Source organism: Aptenodytes forsteri, unplaced genomic scaffold (assembly GCF_000699145.1).
Source record: "Aptenodytes forsteri isolate BGI_AS27 unplaced genomic scaffold, ASM69914v1 Scaffold411, whole genome shotgun sequence".
Classification (NCBI taxonomy): Eukaryota; Metazoa; Chordata; class Aves; order Sphenisciformes; family Spheniscidae; genus Aptenodytes; species Aptenodytes forsteri.
Window position 1 is genome coordinate 435,044 of NW_008794119.1, and position 11,367 is coordinate 446,410.

Genomic DNA, 11,367 nt, shown 5'->3' on the forward strand with positions numbered 1-11,367 from the left:
ATGGTGGTGTGGGTCGACGGTTGGACTCAATGATCTTAGAGGTCTTTTCCAACCTCAATGATTCTATGATTCTATGATTCTATAAAACCTAGCTACACACCTTCTAGAGCCTCCCTAGCCTGTAAACAGCAAAAGCTTCAGCTGTAAAGACTGAAGTACTGTCCTCCTGAACTAGGTATCTTATACAGCAATCAAGTCCTGCAAACAACGCTCAAACACACATCATCTTCACTCCCCATGACTGCATGGCACATCAGTGCCAACAAGCTTCAGAAGCAGGCTATGGACAACTCCTTAAATTAGCAGGGCAAAATGCATAGACTGCAAAGTGCACAGGCGAGCGTAACTTAGCATACAAGATGATATTCACCTCCTTGTCAACCTCAAAATTAAAACAGTTTTGTTCTTGGAGTAGCTAGCTGTAGAACAATGACACAGTCAACTTTTTTTACATGAGAGCATAAAAAAACCCCATACGAGGTCATCCAGTTCACACCATCACTGAAGCTCTTGCATATGCAAAGTAGAAACTGCAAGTTCAACCGTTACAGAAGCACTGAATGGTAAGAACACATGATATCTACAAGGAATTTGGTAAAACCCAAAAACATAGCATGTCTTTGGGCTGTATTACTACTACCAGCTACACCTATGTAATGATTTAGAGAGATGTGCAATACCTGTTTCTAGAAAGGCGGGGGGGAGGAATCTAGCCTTACTCAGATAATAACCTTTTCAAATCTAATTACTCCTAAACCAAAACTAGTCTTAGAAAACTCCTGAAAAATAGATAAACGTGTATCCACACCTTGTAATAAGTGGATAAATAACGCAAAGCTTTGAGAAAGGAAAAAGGAAGAAAAAGAAACAGGATTCCTGAAAACATCACGATCACAATCATCACCATAAACTATCTTCCCAGATACAGATAGGACAGGGTCCAGCTATTTCTGGATGTGATAGGTTTCTTTATGAAAGAAGTCAATGAAATTAAAAGGCTTCAACTCTGTTTTGGTAGCTCATGCTTCTAGATTAAATATTCAATTTGTATTAAACAAAGATAAGTAAGAAGGTAGGCCATTTTCCAATTTCAAGAGAGCAAGCATTGAGAAAGTAAGGAAACTATTTATTAAGTGTGAACAAAATAAAAAAACAGCTCCACAATTTCCACAGGGCTGGGGATTAGTATTATACATCACAGGTCTGAGACAAAGTTTCCAGATCTAATCGAACAGCACCCTCGAAAGAGATTTCTTAATAAGCCTGTATATGATTGGGGTGTAAGGAGAGACAAGAGAACAGGTCAGAAGAGAAAATTAAGCCTCAGACATCAAACAGCATAGGGATAAAAGCAAGAAATCCAGAACAAAGCTATTTGGCAAAACAGGCAAAAGAAAGTGGCCCACTATGCAGCAAGGACAGAATAGGAATTAATATAGCCTAGATATGGTCCAAAACAAGCAAGTATTTTGCTCATTTTATGAGGAAAGTGAATACTGAATGTTCAGAAAAAGGCAGGACAGTGAACTAGAGCAGATCTACATAAAGGCTAGTTACCACAAATTAAGTGGAAGCAAAAAAGCTTCCTTGCCAGAATGCCCAAAAAATTCAACCATGAGATTATTAGTCAAGAAAAAATATTGGTAGTAAATATATCAAATGTACACAGTATTTAACAAAAACAAATCAAATATTCAATAAGAGGTTATGAAAATGCTCAGGAGGAATGAAGAGTTCATTTCCAAAGACGAAACTGAAAAGCTTGAGTCATTTATCAGAATGAGGACTGCACAGAGACAAGATTGTTTTTAAAAATGCTTCGTCAGGGCAAGTGTGAGGGGAAAAAGAAGAACTAGTAAAAGCGAAGTTGCACATACTTGTCTCGTTTCCATGCCAGCATTAAGTGAGCCACTGTAAGGTTTGATCTGGAATTCATAGTTTCTATTCAGATCAGTAAGATTCTAGAATAGTCTCAGAAGCAGTAGTGATATATACTGTAAGCGACAGAGAGGTGAAGATTATACAAAATAGTCACCTGAAGTCTTTCCTAGCCTTTATCACTTTAACCTTTTCTTTCACCCTAAGGTTCTTATTGCTCTTTATGGAAATGGCACTAACATTGCTATCGGAAACAGACAGCTATACCTACCACAAATTTGTTAAGAACTGTTTGCCCCTGCACCCCTCTCACTCCCCTCCAAAAGCAGTACTGACAGGCTCCAGTCATTACAAGACAGCTACAAAAGAGGAGACACAGTAAAAGCACTGACAGACACATGCTGGAATTCACAGTTCCTACCATGAAGTTTAGTGTGACCCTCGCTTCTGTTATCAAATCCTAAAACATACGCGATAATACTCAAAAGTTTGGTTGTGAGAAGCAGTTCTTGGCAAGCTGCTAATTGATGGAGAAAGCAGAAGCTGACAAGACAAAGTGTACCTCCACACAGTGCAAGCTGGGTTGGATTCCTCCGCCCCCACACCTTAACCTCCAATTTCTGAAGTTTCCTACTCTTGCTTGTACAGCTTTCTAAAGGGCATGCCCAAAGAAAGTGCCTTTAAGTTGCGAAGGTTGTCACACAGATCTTTAGGTAAAATGACCTGGAAATTACACCACCAGTATGTACCACACTGGCACACTTTAACAGCAGGACTGCCAGCACTGACGCAATAAAACAAACCTGTTTTGCTCAAGTTTAGATTGTTACGAAGTTTTTCCTGCTCATTTGAGTTTCAAATGCATGCAGCAGTTTAAAGTATTAGTAAAGTTCTCTTTTGCTTGTTCCCTTTGCCAGCACACTCCTTCCCCAAATTACGTCTTGATACACTTGTAGAATCAAATAGCATTATTCTTCTCTGAGGAAGGGAGGTGAAGAAGAGAAACAGATCTATAACTTGAAGTAAATCTTTGTTTTGTTGTATTCTTCAGACAGCAATTCCGTCTAAGGGTGTTTGCATTCCACATCTGAAGAGTGACTACGTCGCTCAAAAAAAAAAAAGCTTAGAGGAAGTTGCACAAGAGCAATGAAATAGTTTGAGCTTTTTAAAGGAAGTATTATGATGCTGTCTTTATATCCTAGCATACATATAAGCAAAACAAAAATCCATGCCACACTACTTTATTTTTCAGTATGCAATGCAAAGAGTTTCCCCACAGAATGGGAAGACTTTACTTCCAAAAAGCAAGTCAAATTGGGAGGCCAAAAAAGGAAGAGGGAGGGGAATGACAAGGAGTGGAAATGGGAACAGGATAGGAAAAAAACCTCATAGGTAGAATCAGAAAACAGGAAGGAAGACAGAAAAAAGGTCTCTCAAAAATTTGATGTTTTGGTTTTCTTTCTTTTACACAAAAAATTACAATAGTATAATATCTATGAAAAACTGGCCATTAAAAAAAAAAAGAAAAAACAACCAAACCCACACTTTACTCCTTTACAAAATAAATGTTTTCATGAAAAATCACGTAGGCTGCCAAATCTTAATGTGATTTGGTACGATAATGTTATCCCTGCATTTGGACACTTATGTATTTTATATGAGAAAATGCTGCTATTTGGGGGTAAAAATACCAGAAATTTCTAAAGCCAAATTCTTTTTGCAGAAAGCAATACAGTTAAACACTGTAAAACATTCACAACTTCTCACACTGGACTATGGCCAGTACTCACAAGAGCAAGTGAACAGATTTCCATAAACCTGTTGAAAATAATACCAAGCTTACTAGTTAAAAAAAGAAAGTAGCACTTCTAGGCACTAATAGCCTATGCATTTGCCTACAGTGCTTACACTCTTACATACTTACAGTGAATCTTTTTTTCTTCTCTCTGTGTTCATCAGAGCTGGGAATGCTAACACTTGGGCGGCTTTCTTTGAGATCCATTGTATGTGTTCTTTTGACAAATTTGTTACAGGACCCTGCTTCGGGTGTTGCAATCAGAAGATACCTTCAACGGTATTGATCCAAGATACGCAGCTTTTCTTGAGAAAACGTGAATTCCATCATGTAATCTTAAAGTAAACATAAAAGGAAAATTAAGCACGGGAACACTTAGCTCACAGTGCTAAAACCTATGTGACAAGAACTTTTCCTGGCAGGAAATGCACTTTACTATGCACATATACAGCCATAAACTTTATGATTTTGCAAACTGTTTCATGCTTGCGGTCCTTTGCTGTTTCCCTGAAATCACTCATGTTTTCTAAGGACACAAGTGCACCCAAAAAAAAAAATCACTGAGTTGTATAGACATACTGGAAACAGATTTGGGCCCACTACAGACAATACTTTGAAGGAACAAAGATAGACCACTGAGAAATAATTAAAGATGACAACCTGGTACCAGACGTCTGAGAAAAGCCACTAACATGTACATTCAGAACAGTTTATTTCAAAAACAAAGGTTTTCAACTGCATGAGTCTGTACCGGAGGGCATTTCAGATTTGTCAGAACATGCAGAGTGTATTTAATTATCACATCAGAGATGAAAGACAACATGAGAAAAAACAGTTTTTCATGTGAATTTTAGAGAGGGACACAGGCAGCATCATGTGTCTGTCTGAATATTTACCTTCTCTGCCCCCTCTTCCCCCATACTTGGCATACTTTGTGTTTAGCAGAACAGTAAGGTCGTCCATTCCCTTCAGTAGAACAGTTAGCTTCCTTGCAGAACTTGAGAAGGGCACAAGACAAGAGAGAGGATAAAGCCATCAAAAAGGCAGAGAGCTTAGTATTAACTAGATGCCTCTTCACTCACTGAGGGACAGCATTCTCCACACCTGCCTTGACCACAAGCCAATTGTTTACTGGACCCCACTGCAAACAACAGGAACTTCAGCATTGCCTAAGAGCAGCCGAAATTAATGCTACATAGCTACAACCCCCTGTTCAGGCCTGCACGGCCATCTGAAGTGTTTTAGTGAATGCAGCTCAGCTTTTAGAACACTGTGTGCCTGACCAACTTACGAACATGAGAAAATTTTTTTAGAAAGAGGAGACCTCAGTTCTCTTCAAAACACCCAGAGGAAAAAGGAGCGCCCAGTTCAACATTTAACTCCCTATTTTCTTAAAAACAGGGAAGTATAAAAGTGAACTGTATATTTCATATCATAAATTTCCAAAAAGCACAAACTAATCTAATGCAATTCTGCTACTAGAGAGACACCCATATTTATGTTGGCACGAAGGCCAAAGACCCTGGAATCCAGTGAAAAGATTTGTTCTTGATACCCAACTAGTCTCAGTCAGTCAGTTGACTATTTTTCTTGTTCTCAAAAGCCAGATCATCTCTCTCGTTCAAACTTCATGTTATTATTCCTCCTGTAGCCATTTAAAATTAAGTACTTTTCAAAGATCTGGTGACTTTAAACAAAAAGGACTGTTTGAAACCACTGTAATCACAGCTAAATGATAGATCATCCATACTGCAACATATTTAGAGAATTATTTTTAGTTACATCTGCATTTACCTTAATTTGATTGCTCCCTACTTCACTGATTAGGTAATTATAGGGTTGAGCAGGGTTAAGCTTCCCCCCGCCTTTATTTGACTATAACACAGCTCATCCAAGCCAGTTACACAGACTTTGAGTTTCAAATTGGTTTCTCTTTTCCTTTGGCAAGCCACTGTTAAAAGCTTTGTTACAACAAGGCGCAGTTCCCATTTTCCACAATTTTACACTGGCATGGGATTAAGACTGTTCTTCACCCATTGCCACACACTAAAATTAAGATCTGTGCTCTTCTCCATCATAAGAGATCCACTAAAATAGTCAATAGGAACCACTTTCAGTACGTGTTTCACTAAACTTACGACTTTACTAAGCACTTACGTCAATCTTCAGCCACTTCAGGTCCAGCACCAGGAACTGAGCACAAGTCACTGTGTTTATCTGTCTTCCTGCTCATCACAGAAAAACAAGTAAAGCTTTAAAATGGATTAGGTGTTCCCTGACTAATATCACTCACCATCTTTCTCCTCTTGTAAACTGACATTCATTACAAAGCTTCCTAACATGCTTGCACTCATTCTCACAATATAGGCTGTGCTTCTCTCATCCCTTTCATTTTTTATTCTTGGTGTCATAGTTTTAAATACCAGTACAGGAGCAGTATGGATTAAAAGCTGTAGTCCAAAGAATATCACTTGGAAGACTGAGCTTTATTCATATCTGAAGTTGAAGGATCTACAGAAAACAAAAGGAGGAAGTGTCACCCAGATTAATTCAGGAAGAGTTTATTCATCTTACTGGGGAGAAAAAGAACAAATCATCTGAGAAGCTGAAACTGCAATATTCGTATTTCTTTCTTTAAGCTGCCTGGAAGATCACTGGCTGTGATTATTTTCTTCCCCTGAGGCATCTCCTCTGAGTTGTGCCTGGGTCACCAACACTAAGCTGAACTGACAAACTTGGAAGAAATGCATTATCAGTTTGCCACTAAGCTCCAGAGGATCAGAGCTTTCCTTCAATTTCTCTTTGCCATGAGTCTATCAACTCTTGAGAGCTTCTTATATCTCAACTGTAGGTCTGACAGTAGAAATAGGGATAGATTTGCCTTAATCTTTGCCATGCTGTAGTTTAGGAACACAGCTGTAGTTTTAGTAGCAGGTAAAACCACTAATGCTGTGGTAACTACATGAATAACGGAGAGCAAACAGTAAAGACATTTTCATCCACAGCTTCAAAAGTGCAAACTGCAGTGTCTTGAGGGTTGCCAGATACGAGTGAATTTAACAGACACTGTCAGTTGAGAAGTCTCTGCCTCTGGTCATAGCTTTTCCTGTAACCAAGAACAAGTATCCCCTGGCCTCAACTTTGATAACGGGCACAAAGGAGAAGGAACTTGAGAAAACCAGGTAGCAAAATAAATACCCCTTAAATCACACTTGAGCACTTGTGAAAGAGCATGTGGATAATGCAAGACAGATTAAGGCTCAGACCAGTGCTGTCCAGAAACAGCTAAAACTTTTAAGTTGCTACAGTATCTAGGCCTGCAACAGGGGAAGGTACAGACAAATGCATTAGAGAACAGAAGTCACGCATCCTCCTGGCAAAGTTTCAAGCCTATCAACAGCTACACTGTCCATTTTCTCCATGCTGGCTGTCAAAAAGCAAGCAGTATTTTCACCATTTCCTGCAGGAAGCCACAACAATGTCAAATTTCAGGCTGACCCTCGCCTCTGGTGAAGTAAGAGCACGGCAATAACAGAACCCTGACACTGTGAGAACAAATATAGGTCTACTATACCCACAAACGAAGAATCTTCTGAATGCCTTACAATAAAATATTTTGTGCAACTTCGTAATAGCTACATGCAACAGGCAAACATCATGTAGGTTAGTGGTACATGGCAACCTCCTTTTACTCCTTTCTACATAAGCTAGGCTTAAACTGTATTAGAAAAGGTTTCTGAAGTTTAATCAGATTGCTTTGTTCTGTACTGAAACATTTTTCTTTTTTAAATGATAATGGCCTGAAGATGACACCATTATATAACCAAAGACCCTTGTTCTGGGTGCTTATGAATCAATCTCTGCCAAGAATGTTCAGTACTAGATTAGGAAGCTGTGTACTCACCTGCCGGGTGAGTACTTTCCAGCTGTAGCCAAACTGCCTTAAATGTCTCTAATGCCAGTGCAAGTCAGCTATCATACTCACACCGACTCTTTGAGTAATACAAGGGAAGCAGAGTCAAGAACAGTCAAAAAACCCGAAAGACAGTCTCCCTGCAAGCACGCTTGGAAGAACCACCAGGATCCATACTCACCCACTGGAACAGAACAGGCATTTTCCCTATACACTAATCATCTGCCTAGAAAGACCTACTCTAGGACTGAGTCACCAGTCAAACCAGCTGCTGAAAATCCCACCTGAGTGTGATCCCAATTACAGAAGGAACCTGCATATGCAGAAACAGAAAGCAAGATGCAGGAGACAGTCCTATTATTTGCTAAAAACATTACTCTATTTCCTCTTACTTTAGAGAAAGTATCATCTTTGGCATACTTTTCATTACTTCCTTAGTCTTCTCCACAAATATCCTGATAATGACTCAGCATCTCACTGAACATTACACAATCTTTGAGAAAGCCCAGAAAGTCAACTTTTTCTGAGTCCCACTCTCTTGTTACCAGACAAGCAGCTGACACACAGGAAATGGGAGACAAGATATTCAGAATCCAGTGCAACAGAAATACAGGATGAGGGGAGCCAGGGACTGTGGGAGAAGTCACATGCTTCAGAAAGAGTCAAAAGCAAAACAGATTGCTAATCTGTAAAGAGAGATGGATGGCCAGAAGCTGTTGAATAACTACGTTCTGAAGAAAACAGGTTTCACATAGGCAATCCCTTTAAATACTACATACGTATGATTTTTAATACGAGAACACTAAACACCAGTGTAGACCTCTAGAAATATTACAGCTGAAGAAAAAGGAGAGCACTAACCAAAATACTCTGGCCAATCCTTGGCTTATCTCCACACTCCCTTCTAACTACAATTTGAGAGGAGAATTGAGAATTCAGCCATTGGTATAAAGGAAAAAGCCTGCTCCCTGTTTACACACCCACCAGCTACCTTGCATTTTTTAAATCTTCAGTATCACCACTATGGAAAGCAAACCACTACTCTGCAGCAATGTGGGTGAAGTTCAATTCAACTGAGACTTTCTACTTGTAGAAAAGGATAGGAGGTAAAGTGAAAACTCAACCAAGGGAAAGAAATAATAACTCCTCTTTTTTTGTCTCTATCAAATTTACTTTGGAGAAGGCAGGCAAACATTCACTCCCCATGATTCTACTGCGCCCAAGAACATCCCTTCTGCCCCACCTTCCAAAATAAGCTCCAGTAAATTACTCTAACTGGCATATAAGATTCGTGGATTGGGCTGGATCTATTTGCATTCATGTTTATTACATGACAGAACACAGGTTCTTTGCTGTGGTAAGCAAACCCTGAGTAATAAAATGGGTCTAAAGAACAAATACTGACAATAAAAGGCAGCTATCCTTTAATCCTGAACACAGGTCCATAATAATTTCATCTTTAGCCTGTGTCCATAGTATCTGGAAAGGTCACTGTGTGCCTCAGAAGGTATGACTTACACAAACAGCAGAGCGCATTAAAAAAAATCAGCTTTGCATTATACTTGCTACCTGCACATTTCTTGGCCTGCTTCCTCAGCCTTCCTACACACCAGGTCCAATTAAAGTTAAATGTAGATGCCTAAGGACAGCACAGATCAAAAGCTGTAGCAACGACACTGTGAGCTACTTTCAAGAGGTCTTACAGGCAGCTGATACCAGCCACTTGCAAGGTAGTCAGTTCTACATAAGAGGGCAGTCAGGCTTCAGTAAACACAAAGCAAATAATCCCAGCCTCATTTTGTCCCTCTTGATGAAGATTAAGCGAGAGAATCCTAAATTTCAATTCCAGATATAATGCCCATTTTTTTACATGACCCTCAACAGCTGTCACTAACCGTTCTCCCTCTGTTTCACCACATAAACACAGGAGAATTATGGTCTATTTAAGATTGATGTTATTGCTAATGCATTGAACGTGGAGAAAGTTACTGGATTTTATTTACTATAATTGGCAAAAGGGTAAAATCCCTACAACAGAATATATCTGGATTTTAAAATACTGAAATATGTAAATCCAAGCTACAGTTCACAATCCAGAAAACACACTTTTCAAGTCCGTGCTCTACAGAATTCATGGCTGCCTAGAACCATAAAGCTGTTGGATAATGAAAAGGCAACAACTTAAATATCAGAATATAAAAGACGAGTAAGAGAAAGAGCCTTTAGCAATATCCAAATCACATGCCCAGTTCACCACCACTTGATTCCTCATGTAACATCAGTGCAACTACAGCTAGTATTTTATGTCCATTCTTCAAGGACAGTTTACAGACTCCTGCAGGTAAGAGCATACATTGACCTCTCACATATTTCAGTGCTGCACAGAGAATAAGGTGGTGTTTCAATTCTATAAGGATTCAGAGAATAGTTATTTATGCACGTATAACAGAATTTGGTGCAATAACATCAGATGTGGTGAGGCTGTAATTTACAAACAAAGGTGGAAATTAAGGTTGGAAAGCAAATTTAACACAATTCATCATCCTCACGTAACCACTAGCGACTACTTCCTCAGCTTTAGAACTGTCAAGGTTGTTAAAACCACCAGTACTTCTCACTGACACATGCAAGTTTCTGACCTAAGCGAGTATCTCAAAATAGCTTTTAAGAAATAGGTCAGTTTTCTAACTTTATTAGAAATACCACGCATGGAGACTACCTTGACAATATTAACAGTGAACTTTCCAAAATGCTTTCCAAAAGCTAGTAACATTTTTTCCTGAAATCTAAAGTATCTTAAAGCCTTCAGGAAAACACTCCTCCATACACACCTTCCTTTTTTATCATTAGTTCATATTACAGTCATTGAGGAGACTGATGTGCAGATGAAGACAAAAAATAAAAATAAAATAAAAATCAGAACTATATTTAGACACTCAGACTGAAGCAACACTAACATTAAAAGAAGCCAAAATGGAACAGCAGCCTTTGAAAAATACAGATTCATTCTGCAAGAGTCTATAAACACACCTAGTATATGTTTGAAAGGAGCTCTAAAAAAGCCTTAGCTACAAGAATACTGCAGCAAGTGATATTCACAGAAATCTTCAGTGCCAAGTAACTGGAAGAACCATAACGGCGTTCAAGTGACATTGCTGTGTTGAAACGAAATGCAGTACCAGCACAAAAACCTATCTTAAGTTTAAAGGGGAATAAGAAATTAACATTCCATATTGCAAAATCACTGCACATCTAGAAGCCCAACAGTTACACCTTTAAGAGGTCCTCCTGCTAGAGGAGGAAAATTCACAGAAATATTAAAAAAAGACGAGCTATCAAAACAGCTTAAGCCTTAATACTTTACAACTGCCTTTTAATTAGCCTCCACAAAATTAAATTCCTCAAGGGTACCTGAATCCCTGCAAGACAGCATTGCCTAAAAAGCTTTCGTTTTCCAGGGCAAGACCTCAGTGGTATTCTCCCTCAGGTTCGCCGCGCTCTTCCAGAACACCAGCTACGTATTGGCTGCAAACCGCTCGGAGGAAGAGGAGTAAACACCGTGCAGATGACGCCCTCGGGCATACCCCTCGTCGAACGACTGGCAGAGAAGCGCAGCAAGTAAAATGGACCCGCACCGACCTACCGCACAAGCGAGACCACCGGCCCCGCTGCACTTCGCGTAGCTCGGGAACGAAGCCACGCCGCTCACCTTCACCCCGACAACTATTTCTCAGCTCCCCGATTTCTAGCAAGTTACAAATTTCTCACATTCCCGGTCCAG

General features: G+C 39.5%; 1 protein-coding gene across 1 annotated transcript in view; it reads right to left on the reverse strand.

Annotated features, from left to right (window-relative positions):
- LOC103896771 (serine/threonine-protein kinase Sgk3) overlaps positions 1-11,050 on the reverse strand; it is a 35,642-nt gene extending 24,592 nt beyond the window's left edge. The window contains exons 1-2 of the mRNA XM_009276680.1: positions 10,998-11,050; positions 3,803-4,008 (exon numbers count right to left, since the gene is read on the reverse strand). Coding sequence (XP_009274955.1) covers positions 3,803-3,880 — 78 coding nt within the window. The 5' untranslated portion in view covers positions 3,881-4,008; positions 10,998-11,050. The remainder of the gene's footprint in view (positions 1-3,802; positions 4,009-10,997) is intronic.
- Between the last annotated feature and the right edge of the window lie 317 nt (positions 11,051-11,367).